Below are 17,332 nucleotides of genomic sequence, written 5' to 3'. Positions count from 1 at the left end.
CCAAATTAGCAATGTGGAAAGCAGAGTTCACTCTTGGCAAGTATCCACTTTCTTTGCCAAGCGTACACATAGAAAATTAAATTGGTAGCAGCATCAATCTTTCAGGGGTTCTCTTGTCCCCTTTTTATTATATAGAAAAGAAATATCTTAACAGCAAAATAAAATGTAACAAACTTCTTTTTAGATGCTGACTTTGCTATTTTGTACTTAATTTATCTGGATAAAGTTTTGTATTAAAAACTTTTTATTTTGCTCAGAGAGCCATTTCACTCAAAAAGAAACTCAACTTTTACACTCCAGTCATAGTGCTATAAGTTAATGATGCAATAGGCTTAAAGTGGATGTAAACCTCCGACATTAAATATGAACAAAGCATTATCCTCTATAGTGTGTACTTGTCCCAATTAGGAGCAATATGTGTAATTTCTGTCTGCCATTGGTCCTCCTGCTATCAGCATGAATTGCTTTTGACAAGTTTTCTTGTCACCAAGGAAAAAAAAGGTGACAGGGAGGGAGCTCCAGCGCACAGCCTGTGATTAAACGCCTCAGTTTTCTGTGTGAAGGGTGTGTCTCTTCTCTCCAATCAGCTCTCGGAGCTCTCCTCACTAAACTCTGCAGTGTGTAACTTCAGCTCTTTGCCCCATTTTCTAAAAGCTCAGACAAGCTTCATAAATTCTTGACTTTGAAAGGCTGTAAAGAAGAGAAGACTGCAGATAAACAGATAAAACTTATGTTTCATATCTGTGTATGACCTGAGGCCCATCACTTCACATGGTAAATGTAAGGGCTAACACACCAGTAAAAGTATACCGTTTTTTTTTTAGTGACAGTCCTTTTCAACTGTGTCTAATGAGATTTGAAAAATACAGTCATATGGCTAAATTAGAGAGCTTTGTGAATTATGTATACAGTTTAACAGATTTAATGAAAAAGTGCCAAAGCTGTGATAGCTGCTGCAAGCCAAGAGGGCTGTTAATGCTAGAAATATCGGCTGTCAGTGAGTGAATTGATCAGCTACGGCCTGTTGTCCTGCTACAAAGCACTCTTTAGCAAAGTATAATATAATATACCCATGCAATCTGGTTAACGAGGAAACTCCATTCTCTATGGCTTTATCCTTGAATGAGAATCAACATTTTCTGTGAAATGTTATAGGTGGTCATAGACATGGAAAATGCCCAGTCCATTTTTGTTGGATTAAGGCCAATTTTGGAAAATGTAAACAGCCTTGGCTGACAAGTCTAACGGTCTAAAACTACTCAACCATTACCATCCCCCCAGAGATAAGCTAAAACTAGGGTTGCTTTTCTGTACCTTCCTCCTTAATAGACATAAATGTGTATGCTTGATAAAGCCAAGCACTCATGTTTGTAAAACAGTTGAAAGACATTTTTGCATGGGGGCAGTTCATGTCTGCATACTATATTGTTAATGCAGGATGTAAGCTTAGTATGGTAATCCCACTTGCCTCCATGCTATTCTTCTTAAGATACAGCTACTTGAATGCCCTGATACCAGCCCACTGGTACTGGTATCAGGTATTCCAATCCCTGTGTGTTCATCATATGGTCTCTGACAGTATTTGAATACAATAAGTCACCCTAAAAAGTCTATAAGGTTATCATTTTTGTAATTAGTTCAGTTCAAACAATGCACACTTTTTAGCCATGTAAATAAAATAATTGGTACCCATGTAACCCTCCTGACACGTATTGGGATTTTGTATACTAGAACAAGGTGATTGCACAGCTTTCACAACTCATATCCTGTTCTTGGATGATGACATCTGCCTTTCCATGTTGAATGAATTAAGGTGTCAGTGTTACTTGTGTGGATTTAAAACGGATCTCCAGCCAGTGCAGCATAATTTTTTTGTTTCAGTGGGGTGTAAACTTTGTTGTGGGTTGTAACCTTTTAAGATACTCTCCTGCCCAGTGGGATTTTGCCCATGCTCGGTCCTGCGTTGCCATCTTAAGTGACATAGTCTGGAGGCCCTCCGGCTCTTTCATGTTACGCCCCTGTGCCTCGTGATTACACAGCGCTAGGCCCGCCCCCTCCTCATTTCCTAATGTAGTACTACAGTATGCTTCCTATGATATGTGAGGCACAGCAGGCTTAATGCAAATCAATCGCCTATGTGAATGACACGCATTGAGGGGTGAGCCCAAAGGATTTTCCCAGAAAAAAAACAGTAAAAGTAAACAAGAAAAAGTGTGGTCTGCATGAAGAGGGGTGGAGAGGAGGCAAGTAGTGTTTCAATTCAAATAGCCGCTTTAAGTGCTGGGGTGTTTTCCTGACACTTATTAAAACTGAAAAAAGTTGTAGTAGGTGAGGTTAAAAAAAAAAGTCCTAGCAACCAATCATTATAGCTGACAGTGGTTGGTGGATGCTGTCAGTTCATATATTGATACACGGTAGATAGCTGTGAGTGCTGTGCAACCTGCGAAGTTGCTGAGGCTGATCGGGGCAGCCACGGCGGGAGGGGCACATGTTCAGCAATTGGGCAGGACATGCTAGAGGTGTTTGAACCCCCATAACCCCTCTTCCTTATCTACGTCCTTGCCTGTGAACTAAAAACTTCAATAAACGCCCTAAATTTATGCTCAAATGTGACAGACCTTTATACCCATCTAAAAGTCTTCCTGTGTCTATGGATCATCTTTTCTGTCCCTTTCAGAGGCTGTAGCCTGGAACCTTAATAAGACCAACCCACATCACTCCTTTTTATTGGGTACAATCTGGGAGCCATAGATATTACATCATGCTTACAGCTTCTAGAGTCTAGACAACAGCAGGACTACTAACTTATTGTTGATTACAGTGTTTGGCTGACATAAAGCGGACTATTACCGTACATTGGTTTTCATAGACCTCCATTCTAATTGAAAGGTGTCCCACAATCCTAGGATTTGACCCAAAAAGAAAGTTGAATGTTGGGGTGCTCCCTCTGTGTGGCTACATGGAGAAGTAATCAACATGCGGTTGATTTCCAGTGTTTCTGAAAATGACTTTCACGGTGGTATATACTATGTACAGAAATGCATTTTTCCTGCTGTGTTCACATATTTACATTGTCTGTCTGAGACTGCAGTAGTTAACTTCCAGTATGGGTTTTGACCTGTCCACATTTCATGAAAGGCAGATGCCCACAGGGAGTTTAAGAGCTATTTATAGAATCTTCTTATTGTGTCAGAATGAATCAGAGTTCAGAAGATCCTCCAAGAGTATATACACTGTGAGATGAATTCTAGAAGTATCTTAAATGTGTCCTTTGGATACAGCTGTTAAGTGCTCCATTGGCTTTAGAGACAGCAAAACCACATGAATGAGCGTGATATTTCCTTTCTTCAGGTCCATGTAGCTCCTTTGGGATTATAACTAAGAAAAGCTGCATTATAAATGGTGAACTGTAAACAGGAGCTTGAAATAGAACATTACCCTTTCATGGCATTTCTACAAAGCTATGTTTAGCTGTACTGTTAGGGTTATCTTGTATTAAATAGATAAAGCCAAATGCATTATAATGTTTGGCAAACTTTTTAATATGTGGTTTTCTTTTCTTTTTTTCTTTTTTTTTTTATCCTTTTGGCTTTCCATCTGTGAATCCTAAAGGGACAGGTAAGCAGATTTATGGTATGTATAATGTTGATAATACAATGATAAAAGGGAACCTTGCATGGCAAACAGTTCCATTAAGAAATAATTGAACTCTGGAAGCTGTCTCCAAAATAAAGAGCATAATGGGACCAAAACTAGCCATCAAAATTGCCTAGGGGTCCTACATAGCCAATCTTTTCCACATTACTGGCTTTCTCCTATCAACTTCCAGGACGGCACACCTGAGAGATGAGAACTCCTCCCTACATGAAACACAATCAATTGACAGCTTGTTATAAGTCCTCACCCTTACCCTTGATCCCCAGTATTGATTGTGTTTCTCCCGAACACAGCAGCATGTTTGTTTGTTTTAAGACCAAATGACCGGGGAGGGTCTGATGGTCCCCTGTTGAGACAGGTTCTAGAGAAGCCGGGAGGGCTGAACTAACCTGCAGGTTTGTCCATCTCACAGGTCGCCCCAAGGCTGCACCAGCGCTCTGACCGCAGGGAGTGTGCGCCATCACTGTATGTGCTTGTAACACCGCCATCAGCCCCTCTATTCCTTGCCGGGATTATCTTGCAGGAAGTACTGCATTCCAAGCCTCACTCTGGTACATGGCCACATCACAGGAAGTGGGCGGCGCGGGAGGTTCAACGCGACCCGGAAGTGCTAGAAACACTGGGAGAACAGCATGGAGAGCGGCGTAGAAGAAAGAGCGAGGTGGTGAATAGTGGTCAGCTCGCTGTACTAGTCCCACAAGCAGTACCAGCAGCCCAGGACCCAGCCAACCTCCTCATGGAACAAGAGGAAGGGAAGGCAACAACAACTGCGGGCAGATCCAGGTCGGGGCCCAGTGAGTACAAATCCCCCCCCCTTGGAAAAGGTGGAGGGGAAGGGGTGAGAGGTCCTGCCTTCTAGGGGTCTGAGAATCCCGGGGCCAGCCAGAACAAGCTTGGCTTTCCTATCGTCTTACCCTTCCCCCCTCCCCAGTACAAGCCTGCAGTTAGGGGGAAGACAGAGTAATGTTATATGTATACTCTATCTCTTGTCTTTCAGAATCCCCCAGCAGAACCCAGGAGGCCCCAGATAAACACCCTCCTGCCGCAACAGGGCATAGTTCCTCAAAAAAATGTGGATACTGTAATGATAAACTCCCAAAGTCCCATTCTAAGCCCTTCTGCTCTAACTGTATCAATAAATTGGCAGGAAAAGAGGCTTCTACATTGATGAAGACATTTCTCTCATCCGTGCAGACAAATGCTGACAACAGTCAAAGCTTTCCTTGAAGCCACCAGGCAGTCGGGAACCCAGGGTCCTGACAGAGGAGCTCACCCCTAGAGAAGGCACATCCTCCCAGGAGAGCCTCTTTGGAGGGGGTCCTAGTACCCTCCTACTACCCTCACAGCCATTCCCTCTAGCCCAGGTAGAGGAGGATGGGGGGGATATGGAAAGTCAGGTCAGGTCAGAACACAGCTCAGATGTTGGATTCAGACCTATTAAGCCAGTCCCAGGAGGATGCAAGGTTAAGAAGACATCTCTTCACCCTAGACTCTCCTAGAGGATCTGGATGGACTCCTGCAGGCAATATATGCCACAGAGGAGATTCCTGAAGCCCCTAGAGTAACCTCCGCACAAGACAAGGTATACAGCGGGCTGAGCAAGGCTCAATCCAGGGTGTTCCCACTCAATCCCTAAAGGATCTGGTAGTACAGGAATGGAGGGAGCCTGAAAGGAGATTTGTCAGACAAAAAACTTGGAAAAGGAGGTTGACAAGGAGACATTATTTAAGCTCCCAAACCTGGATGCCGCTCTGTCTCAATTCACCGAGCTGTCTGACCTCTCCTTTGAGGATGCAGACAGTATTGAAGATCTGAATCATAGAGTAGAATCCCTTCTTGGAAAAGCTTGGGATGCTAATGCATCAGCCATGGATCCAGCCCTGTGTAGCCAGGAAAGCAGTTTTCTGGGTGGAAAAACTGACCAAGCACTTGTCTCAGGAATCCGAATCTGATTAAGGACTGAGAAGGAGATGTCACATCAAAGGGTAAACTATGTGGCCTTCCCTTTCAGGGTTCATTGCTGTTTGGCCAGGGCCTGGACAATGTTTTGTCCAGATCCTCAGAAAAGGTTAAAAATTCCCAGTAAAGCCCAAAAAGACAAAAAAAATAAAAATAATTAAGGCCCCTTGGAGCAACCACAGGATAGAGCCAAAAAGGGGCCTAACAGATGGTAAGGCTATGGTAAGGGAAAGCAAAATAACAATTTATTGTTTTCCTCCCCGATGGTTAGAAACTAAGTGACACCAAGATCAGGGTTGTCCCACTTTGTCCCTCAGTGGGAAAAGATATCGGACAGCATTTACATCTGCCAGATCCTGCGAGAAGGTTATCGTTTGGAGTTCTCTGCAAAACCCCCCTCTATGATCACCCTTACACAACCCCCCAGGGATACCATGAAAATATCTACCCTCCTGGAGGGAATTGGTGGAAAAGCAAGTGGTGGTACCAGTACCAAAATAACAACAATACCAGGGATTCTACCCCCACGTATTCGTTCGCAAGCAGTCAGGGAAGTGTCAGCTGATAGTAAACTTAAGAAACCTGAACAAGTATCCTGAATACTAAAAGTTTACTATGGAGAAGTATCTACTCTGTATGCCAAAACCCTTATGAAGGAGGCCTTCATGACGACACTGGACCTCAAGGATGACTGCCTGCATGTCCCAATTCATGTGAATCATCAGGCATTCTTGAGGTTCGCAGTAGTAGTCGAAGGGGAGATTTTTCACTGGCAGTTCAGAGCCATCCCATTCGGGTTAACAGCAAGTCCAAGGGTTTTTGCAAAAATCTTAGCAGAGGCAGTAGCCTTTCTGCATCTCCAGGGTATATCTCTAATTCCTTACCTGGACAATCTACTGATCTCCAGACCATCAGTCACCCAGGTCAGATCAGATACCAACAAGGTAATGTCAGTTCTGGAAAACCTGGGTTGGATAATCAGTATGGAAAAATCCTCCCTCGAACCAGAACAGGTCAAGACCTTTCTAGGCAACATAGTGGATACCAGACTGCAGAAGCATTTCTTGCCAGAAGAAAAGGTGACAAAACTAGCTTCATCAGTAGGGGACTTGATAAAGGCCCCATCACGCTCCAGAAGGGAGGTGCTAAGAACCCTTGGTCTGATATTGGCAAGTATACCAGCCATAGTCTGCGCCCAACTTCACTCAAGAGCCCTTCACTTCTTCTTCCTGTCTTCATGGGACAAAAAGGAGTCCCTGGATCAGGAGATACTGCTAACCCCTCAGGTCCTGTCCTCACTGGAGTGGTGGACAGTACCCAAAAATCTAAAAGAGGGCAGATCATGGGCACAGTGAGATCCGGTAAAGGTTACCACCAATCCCAGTTCCTGGGGGTGAGGGGCCCACCTAGGAAAGAAAAAAGCACAAGGTCAATGGAACAGCTTGCTAGGTCAGATGTCATCCAACTACATGGAGCTCAAAGCAGTGGGGGAAGCCCTGAAAGCTTTTCAGAAGAGCATCATGAGCAAGGAGGTTTAAGTGAGCTCTGACAACGCCAATGAGATCCTGGATTGGGCCGAGGGAAAAGTTCTCTCCATTTCTGCTGTCCACATAAAGGGGACACGCAATACAGAGATGGACTTCCTTAGCCGTCAGCCGATAAGACAAGAGGAATGGGAACTGAACCCCAAAGTATTTCAAACCCTGGTGCATCGCTTTGGAAATCCGGAAATAGATCTGTTCCCCGATCAGGTAAAGAGATATTTCTCAATTTCCCAAGAGGAGTCGTCAGGAGGTTTAGATGCACTGACTCAGACCTGGCAGTGCAGGCTGGCATACACCTTCTAACCCCTAGCACTGATTCTGCGGGTCCTTCAGAAGCTCATCCTGTCCCCAGGCCAGCTCCGCCTGATAGAACCCTAGTGGCCAAAGACAGCTTGGTTCGCAAGCTTAAGATCTAGGGCAGTGGCAGAGCTTCGGAAGCTCCGGACGGAACTTCTCAGGCAGGGGACAGTGCTACACCCAAGGCCGGAATTTTTCCAGCTAAAGGCCTGGTTAGTGAGCGCCAGATCCTAAACTTGACTAGGGTGTTAAGAGGAGTTATCTAAACACCCATTTGAACCTATAGAAGAGGTTCCCTTTAAGTTTCTAACTTTAAAATATAATTTTTGCTGGCAATTACTACGGCCAGGAGGGTCTGGGACTTGCAGGGGCTGTCCATGAAGGAACCCTTCCTATTGGTACAGCCAGATGGAGTCACCCTCGTGGCAGATCCCTTGTACCTACAAAAGGTAGCGTGCTTATTTCATAGGAAGCAAGACATAATACTGCCGTCCTTTTGTGATAAACCAAAAAACGAGAAAGAAAAGAAATTTCATTGTTTGGATGTAAGAAGTTGTCTCCTTACCTATCTATAGAGAACAAAGAATTTTGGGAGGTCCAATCACCTACTAATTGTGTACTCTGGGGCCCAGGAAGGGACTTCAGGCTTCTAAAGCCTCAGTCTCCAGATGGATCAGGGAAGCTATCTCCATGGCTTATGAGAGTTTTGGAGTTCCAGCACCAGCAAAGGTTAAAGCTCATTTAACCAGGTGACTAGCAACGTCCTGGGCTGAAAAAGCAGGGGCCTCCTTTAAACAAATCCGCAGTGCGGCCACTTGGTCCAGTCAGCATACATTTCTGAAGCACTATCGTGTAGAAGTGGTGTCACAGCAAGACTTGGTTTTTGGTCGGAAGGTCCTACAAGCTGTGGTCCCACCCTGAAGGTAGGCATGTATTTAATTAATTTTCCTCTCAGGTGTGCCATCCTGGAAGGTGATAGGAGAAAACCTACATTTAGACTTGCCAGTAATGGTATTTCTACGAAACCTTCCAGGACGGCAGGCCTACTTACCGCCCTAAGTGGAGGAAAAAAATAAGCTAAACGCTAGGTGGTAAGTACCTATGTGGAGTGACAATCCTTGTGAACCAGTTCAGCATTACTTTATTACAAACTGGGGAACAAGGGGAAGGGTGGGGAGTTATAACAAGCTGACAACTGATTGTGTTTCCTAGGGAGGGGCCCTCATCTCTCAGGTGTGCCATCCTGGAAGGTTCGTAGTAAGAAACCGTTACCGGTAAGTCTAATGTAGGTTTTCCATGCCTTCTTATGCATTGTGGAGTTCACCATTTTCTCAAAGTTTTGCTTCCTCATTTCAGAACCTCCAGCAATGAGAACAAAGAGCAGTGGTGACATCCCCAGATTTCACTCCATCTCTCCTGAAACAAAGGCAGCCCCATTTTTAAGACAAAATTTGAGGACACTCTACTGACAATGGACACTTTAAACCACACTCAAAAAATTACACCCATATTTTTAAAATGCTCTCAAAACAATTGGTCACAATATTTTAGTACAAGAAGCAGATTTTGAAGGTACAAAGGTTTTCAGCATCGGTGGTCAGTGCCGGTCTCCCCAGCAATGGTGGTTAGAGGCAAGCTCAGTCTAGGATTGTTGGGGGGGGGGGGGCATATCTTATTGCGCCCTCCCAGTTTCAGGATCTGGTGGTAATAAACTTTCCCCCCAGCATTGGTGGTTAGTGGCAGACTAATGCTGTAATATTAAACCCACCTAGCATTGGTGTTCACTCTGTTATTACCCAAGCACATACTCAGGCATTGCTGCCTCTCTCCTAGACGCTGCTGCAACAGGGAGAGGAAGAGTGCACTACACATGCACTGGTTTTTAAAGTGCTCATTCCTGCAATGCTGGCGGTGTGTCTCAAATTGTAGGCAATTCAGCATGGATTGTTTACAGTTATGGTATTTTGACCAGGTCATTTAAGCTAAGCACACGTGTTTGTAAATTGCACAGGATTTTTAAAACTACTGGGGGCATCTTGATTGCATTGTAAATTTTATTACAAAGGTGAACTTAGTCTTTAAACAGTCAATGTAACAAGAGAACAGAAGGCGGGGTGCTAAATGTTCCTGTAAGGGTGTTCAATCCTATTTCCTGGAGACACAATACTGAAACAATTATATATAAAGGACTTGCATACGTTAAAATATATGCACATTCAATATAAGGAATAAATGTACAATATAGTATTGTACCTTCATTACAGAGAAGTTTTTATACATATAATGCAACTGATGAGCAATATGATCAGATACATATAAGTGGTAGAGTAACGTGTATAAGCATAGTAATGTTAAAACGCAAATCGCCCACTAAAATATACACTGAGCAAAATTATAAATGCAACAGTATTGTGTTTGTCCCTTTTTATCATTAGCTGAACGCAAAGATCTCTGACTGTTTGTTGGTACACAAAAGGCCTATTTCTCTCAAATATTGTTCACAAATCTGTCTAAATCTGTGTTAGTGAGCACTTCTCCTTTGTCGAGATAATCCATCCACCTCACAGGTGTGGCATATCAAGATGCTGATTAGACAGCATGATTATTGCAAAGGTGTGCCTTAGGCTGGACACAATAAAAGGCCACTCTAAAATATTCAGTTATAATGTATTGGGGGACCGGGGGTCCAAAAACGAGTCAGAATCTGGTGTGACTACCATTTGCCTCATGTGGTGCAGCACATCTCCTTCGAGTTGATCGAGTTGTTGATTGTGGCCTGTGGAATGTTGGTTCATTCCTCTCCAATGGCTGTGCGAAGTTGCTGGATATTGACAGGAACTGCAACATGCTGTCGTATACGCCGATCAAGAGCATCCCAAACATGCTCAATCGGGAACATGTCCGTGAGTATGCTGGCCATGCAAGAACTGGGATGGGGATGTTTTCAGCTTCCAGGAATTGTGTACAGATCCTTGCAACATGGGGGTGTGCATTATCATGCTGCAACATGAGTTGATGGTTGTGGATTGAATGTGAGCATTTTCCCACTCAAGTCGGCTACGGCCACGAACTGAAGTCAGGTCTAGACCCCGAATGAGGACGACTAACATGCAGATGAGCTTCCCTGAGACTGTTTCTGAATTTTTTTGCAGAAATTCTTTGGTTATGCAAACTGCTTGTTTTGCAGCAGCGGTCTGGGTGGCTGGTCTCAGATGATCTTGGAGGTTAAGATGCTGGTTGTGGAGGTCCTGGGTTTGTGTGGTTACATGTGGTCTACGGTTGTGAGGCCGGTTGGATGTACTGCCAAATTCTCTGAAACTCTTTTGGAGATGGCTTATGATAGAGAAATTAACATTCAATTCAAGGGCAACAGGTGGGCATTCCTGCAGTCAGCATGCCAATTGCACGCTCCCTAAAAACTTACGACATTTGTGGCATGTGTGCTGTGTGATAAAACTGCACATTTTAGAGTGGCCTATTATTGTGGCCAGCCTAAGGCCCACCTGTGCAATAATCATGCTGTCTAATCAGCATCTTTATATGCCACACCTGTGAAGTGGATGGATTATCTTGGCAAAGGAGAAGTGCTCACTAACACAGATTTAGACAGATTTGTGAACAATATTTGAGAGAAATAGACCTTTTGTGTACATGGAAAACGTTGTATATCATGAGTTCAGCTCATGATAAATGGGGGCAAACAAAAAAGTGTTGTGTTTCTAAGTCAGGTTTGGTAATGACCTTATGTCGCTAGGCCCTCCAAAACCCTAGTAAAAGCTTTCTGGCAGAGCCTGCTTAAGACAACAGTTTATCAACCAGAGTGAATTTTCTTGGCTGATTGCTATTGTTTTCTTACTGAGCTATGCTCACAGCTCCATAAGAACAACAGGCTAAACCCTATGCATACTTTTAGAACTTGTGGATTGCACCTGATCCGGTTTCCACCTGAGGTCTGTAGGTGCCTTCTTGTACAGGTATGATGTTGAGCACTTTGTACAATTAAATATTCTCACTGTAGGAATGCTTAGATTGCTATAGGAATTGCATTTAAAAATATACTCTCCCGATCACAATACATGGCAACTATTAGGAAAGTCAAAAATCTCATATGGACCTTTAAAAACTTTTTTTTTTTGCAGTAGGGGCTATTACCTGTCACATTTTTTTTACCATTAGCCCTTCTTAAACTTCTTTGCTCTTCTCTAATCAGTCTTCTAAAGGTTAGACCTTTGTAGGGTGGCTTTCATTCTTTTGCAACCATCAGTTATATGTAGGCTTCTCCAATGCAACATTTCTTTCAAGTTTTTTACAATTTTTTTTTTTTCTTTTTTCTTTTTTTTATTATTGAAAAAAGGAAGCATTAGCTAAAAAAATATACATTTGTGCAGAGGAACATATAACTATGTATACAATACAAGGTTCAACTTGGCGTATAAAGTGTAGATATTAAAGTGCATTCGTAGGATTGGGTCAACACTTCGCATTTAGTATGCTTCTCCCATATTTCACAATATATACAGTAATTCTACCACTGCACCGCAAAATGTTGCTGTAAATCTATCTAACTTAGGCCGCGTACACATGATCGGTTAAACCGATAAGAACGGTCTGATGGGCCGTTTTCATCGGTCCAAACCGATCGTGTGTGGGCGCCATCGGTTATTTATCCATCGGTAAAAAAAAAGCCAACTTGTTTTAAATTTAACCGATGGATTCCTAACCGATAGAAAAAAAACGATCGTTAATAGGCACGAAAAATCCACGCATGCTCAGACTAAATTAGGGGACGGGAGCGCTCGTTCTGGTAAAACTAGCATTTGTTATGGAGATGGCACATTCTACATTTTTTAAATTAGTGCCTCGTTTATTGCAGCAGATTTTTTTCTTTGTTCTATTGCTAGAATAAAGACGTTGTTTTGCTGATGGTATTTAGACAGAGTTCTCCCTTACTGACTTAATTTAGTTTTTGCTTGTGATCTCATGAATAATCTTATTTTGGAGATCTGGCTTTTTTTTTTTTTTTTAAATGTTGTACTCCATATCTTTTCTTATTTTTTTTTTCTTTTTATTTCAGTTTTTTTTTTCTTATCAAGTTATCACAATTATTTTTATTTATCCCCCCCCCCCCAAGGAGGTTGTGTGCTTTTGTTAATTACACATTGTATTTATTCATAAATAAAATGTTTTATTGCTATTCACCAGAAAAACACAATAGACAAGTATTTAACTTAATTAACACTCCATTTATTCTGGGTTAAAAAATTAAACATGAAGGGCAACAGTTGAGCACTCTATGCAGACTTTGGAGCCCAAAGGCACATTCCACCATGATAAACAACAAAATCAATAACATGTGGAGTCCCTCTAATTGGGGTCACAATGTTGTCCCCAAATCCCAGAAGTCAGAAGCAGCAGCAGATGTCATACATGACCCCAAGCTGTGGTACTACAACAACAACCTCAGTTTTTTGGCAGATCAGCTTGAAGTCACGGATTCACTTTCTAGTCTTCCTTGCAGCCTTCCTTCCACGGCCCCTTGCAGATGGTGAGAATGTGGCAGCAGGAGGAGGAGGAGGAGACTGGGCCGGGTCACTGATTTGTGTGTTCTCAGTCAGCAGGCCCCTTCTTCGCCTCTGAATCACAGATGCAAAAATATCCTCTGCCAGGGCCCGTTGTCGCTCATCCATTTTTTGCAGCTGGTCAGCAAGGTAGGTGCTGTAGCCCTCAACAGGGTTAAGGGGGGCCCTCATGATGGAAGCTGCCTCCCTAATGACCTGCAGATGCTCCTCCTCCAGCTGGGACATACGCCTCTGTCTTTTTTTTTTTTTTTTTAAGTAACATGGTCTGGCATAGCAAAGTACTCCACGTATATATCAAGGGACTATTATCAGATATATATCAGACTCCTCACCCCTCTGATGGGCCATTAAACATTTTAGGGGGGGGGCAGAACTACAATGGAGCAGACAAATAACAAGTTGGAAACCGACTAGGCTAGGTGTGTTTGGGCCTAGGATAGCATGTTAGTGAAGGGAAATATGCATGTAGGCCAAAAATGGATAATTCAAAGGTTACAACATGCATGGGGACAAAGGGGACATTCACAGCATATTACAATCATGGTAATTAGGGAATGATGCAAAAAATACAAGACATTAGCATACATTAAAGACATAGATTGTGATGTGAAAGGAGACAACTTACCTTAATATAGACCTTCTGCATCACTTGTATGATGACAGAACACTTAAAAAAGAAAGTAACCAAGTACAGCAAGGCCTGTAAAGAACAAACTGAAAAACAGAAATCGAGCAGACAGGGACGCACTTCAAAACAGATACGACCTGACTGCAAGCACTGAAAGACAGATACACACCCACAAGCACAAACTGAACCCGAGAAAACGATCTGCAAAGCACGGAGACTGAAAAGCGCAAATCGGCTCTAACCAAACTTTTACTAACACGCGGTAACACAGAATCAGCAAAAGCAGCCCCAAGGGTGGCGCCATTGGATTTGACCTTCCCATTTGTAGTGCCGTCATACATGGTTTACGTTACCGCGTTCTGACACGATCGTTTTTTTTAACCGATGGTGTGCCGGCGCGACTGACCATCAGTCAGCTTCATCGGTTAACCAATGGAAAAATCCATCAGACCGTTCTCATCGGTTTGCCCGATCGTGTGTACAGGGCTTAATAATACCGCAACTTGTAAAAGGTGCTTTTTTTTTAGCATTGTTGAGCACAGTGACATTGCTGAATGGCTGTGATTTAAGATTACAAATTCAGATGACAACAATAAAGGTTTATGAGAGGTTTATCTGCCCCCACTCAAGTCAAGCTTGGCTTCTGTATCTGTGTCACAAATGAACTCATGGCACTCTACCCTTGGATATAATGCAATTGTGTTTCTCTGGCTGATGTGTCATGGCAATATTAGGAATGACGTAAGCTTGAAATTTCTGTGGCTATAAAAATACTGTACAATTGCAGTACAAAAGATTTAGCTATAATGTATTAAACATATTTTACTGCTTCCATTACCATTCTTTAAATTGATTCCAAATTGTACACAGACCTTATAGTATGTACCATCGGTGTTCTTTTTTCCTTGTGGCAACACTTAGGGCAAAGGTGAGGACACATCACACAAAATGTGTGCTCTTAAGAGCCAGGCAGGACGCTTGAGCACTGCTGGGTGTAATGGTGATAGCAGCTTTACCGATCTGCTCATGAAACATTTGGGATATGTATACTCTTTGGCTCTGAAAAGTTGTAGGAGAGTTGCATCATAAGTTTATACATACCCTGCTTGACTACTCAGCTGACAGGGGCCATACAATTGGCAGCAGGTGGGAGGTACCTGTAAACATACTGAACTGGATCACTTTCAACCAAAGGCACTTAATAGCTAGGTTGGCTGCCATGTCTGCTGTACCCTCATTGCCATCCTATAGATCATACAATAAAAAATTTAAACTCTATTGCCCAGTTAATATTTACGTCATTGTTTTTCAATCATAGCTTATCCAGTTATAACCACATTTTTTCTTTTAATCACTCTGCCTTTTGTTTTATAAACCAATGCAAAGCCAAATATATGCAATAACTCATAGCAACCAGACAGTTGTATGGTCAGACCTGTAAAATATAACTTTAGTTGGTACTGTACAGGGCTCAAGTCCTGGGGAAAAAAGTGTGGGAACTCCCACCCAAGATCCACTCCCCCACCCAAAAAAATAAATAAATAATTATGCGCTCATATGCATAATTACTAAACCGCATGTTTTGTTTTGTTTTTCTGATCCACTGTACCTTAGTAATCCTTTGTTACTGGCCGCTTCCTGTATATGGGTTCTTTCTAAATCCCGCGATAAATCGCGGCAGACCTCCGCAATGTCTCCTGGGAACAATGACAAAAGCTCCCAGGAGACATTGCGGCATGGAGGAAGTGACGAAATACCCGCATACTACCCGATGAATCCATATACAGGAAGCGGCCAGTAACCTAAAGGATTACTAAGGTTCGCCTGCCCCTGACAGTGACTCGAGCTGGTCATCGCCACTTAGAGAAGGATTGGCTCGGGCGGCTCGGCTGCTCTAGTCCTGCAAAGGGAACGGAGTTCCTGCTGTGAAAAAAAGTGCAGGAACTCCGTTCCCACACCTTCCCGCAGGACTTGAGCCCTGGTACTGTATGAGCTGCAAAATCTAAAATATTGCAAAATATTTCTTGATATTAATTGAACATACCTAGTGGTTTAATATTTGGTTCCTGGACCTCTAGTGGCAGGAAGGTCTACAAACTCTGCACTAGGCAAGGCCATGAAGAAGCAATACATGTGCAGCACGCAAAAGCTTTCTATTCAGTGAAACTGCCACACTACCTCTCCAAAATAGTGTAGCGCTCACCCCCGAAGGAGCCGCTGAATTATCGGGTCTTCTGTCTCACCTCTGTGACACACGACAAACAATGAATCCACAGCACACCAGCACACCTTGTGAAGCTTTATAACAGATTTAATAACTGTGGGATAGAGCAAAAGCCCTTAACGTCTCCCCACTCTAATATAGTGCAACTAATAACACGATGAGATAATACGTTTAGATTGAATGCAATGAACAGTAATATATATATATATATATATATATATATATATATATATATGCTTAGCGGTATCTACCCCACCCTAAACTACTGGCCAGTAGTACTGTCCTAGGCTAGCCAACGTTGGGGCCCTGGTGTAGGAAGTACACTTGTTGCAATGGCCAAAGGCCGCTCACCACTTCCAGTGTCTCTTTGGGAAAGGAGGATGATTGTCTGCGGAAGCGAATGTCCCTCTCTCCTCAGACCAACGTCTGTGAAATGGATGCAGTCTTTTAAAGCCTCCGGCAGGACATCTCAGATCGTCTAGGGGCCGTCTGGGGAATCTGGCAATAACCTCCGTCAGCTCCACTCACTCAGTTGGGCAGGCTGAATTACTCCGGTGGCTGGATCGGCCCTGCGACCAGGCCTCAGTTCGATCGCTCAAAACACAGTCTCTCTCTGTTTCAGTAGACGAACATCAGTCTCTCCAAGAACTATTGCATAGAGCCTGTGTCTCAGTGGCAAACACACAGCTCTGACACAAGCCGTCTTAAATCACCCTGTGATGCAGATCTGTGTTCCCTGGGTCACTGTTCCAGACTCCCTCTCCTCACTACTTCCTCCTGACTCCCCTCTCTCCCGGAACTTCCTGTCTCACAGCCTCCTGGGAAATGCAGTTCTCCAGCCCCTTGCTGTAGAAATGTATCTCTGTCTGCTCTGTACTGCAGTCTCCAAATCTGTGCTCTCTGGCTCCACCTGCTGCAATATATATATATATCTACATCCTCTTAAATGGCTGAAAATCACAACAGGGCTACATTCTCCCCCTACTTAAAGTCTTTGGGGTCCCCCCCAAAGGGTAAACTGTATTTGTAAGTTCTACAGACAATATATACAGTATGAAAGGCACATATAAAGTTTATACTAGACCATCTGAATACCTTTACTGCGCATAGATAGATGCAGTCTATGACAACGTCTAGCAAGTGGAGGGGGCAGAGGAACACTCCACCAAGGTGTGCTGATGGTCGGGATTGGACATAAGTCCTTTGATACCTCTGTGGTTAGGGTGGACACTTCGGGTGATCTGCGTACAGTAGTGATGGCTTCCTCTGTGCTGTTCCCTGGTGAGTCATAAGTGAGTCTGAGGAGGTCGCACCAGTCGTTTGGACCTTGATTCTAAAAACCCGGATGGGCCTTCATCTGCTGAGTCCTCTTCTACTTGCTGCGTTAACTGAGGGAATTCAGTTTCCTTTTCAACTGGCTGAACAGGGGCATCTTCTAGCACTG

At 43.4% G+C, this 17,332-nt stretch overlaps 1 protein-coding gene across 3 annotated transcripts in view; it reads left to right on the top strand.

The window, feature by feature from the left end:
• APBB3 (amyloid beta precursor protein binding family B member 3) overlaps window positions 1-17,332 on the top strand; it is a 283,221-nt gene that overhangs the window by 218,738 nt on the left and 47,151 nt on the right. For 2 of the 3 annotated variants that reach the window (XM_040344808.1, XM_040344807.1), the window contains one exon: window positions 3,613-3,618. The exons of the other annotated variant lie outside the window; for it this stretch is intronic. In XM_040344808.1, coding sequence (XP_040200742.1) covers window positions 3,613-3,618 — 6 coding nt within the window. The remainder of the gene's footprint in view (window positions 1-3,612; window positions 3,619-17,332) is intronic. 3 annotated transcript variants of the gene reach the window in all.

The sequence above is a fragment of the Rana temporaria genome, chromosome 3 (genome assembly GCF_905171775.1).
Source record: "Rana temporaria chromosome 3, aRanTem1.1, whole genome shotgun sequence".
In the NCBI taxonomy this organism is placed as follows: Eukaryota; Metazoa; Chordata; class Amphibia; order Anura; family Ranidae; genus Rana; species Rana temporaria.
Note: the sequence above shows the minus strand (reverse complement) of the source record. Positions and strands in the feature narration are given on the sequence as shown.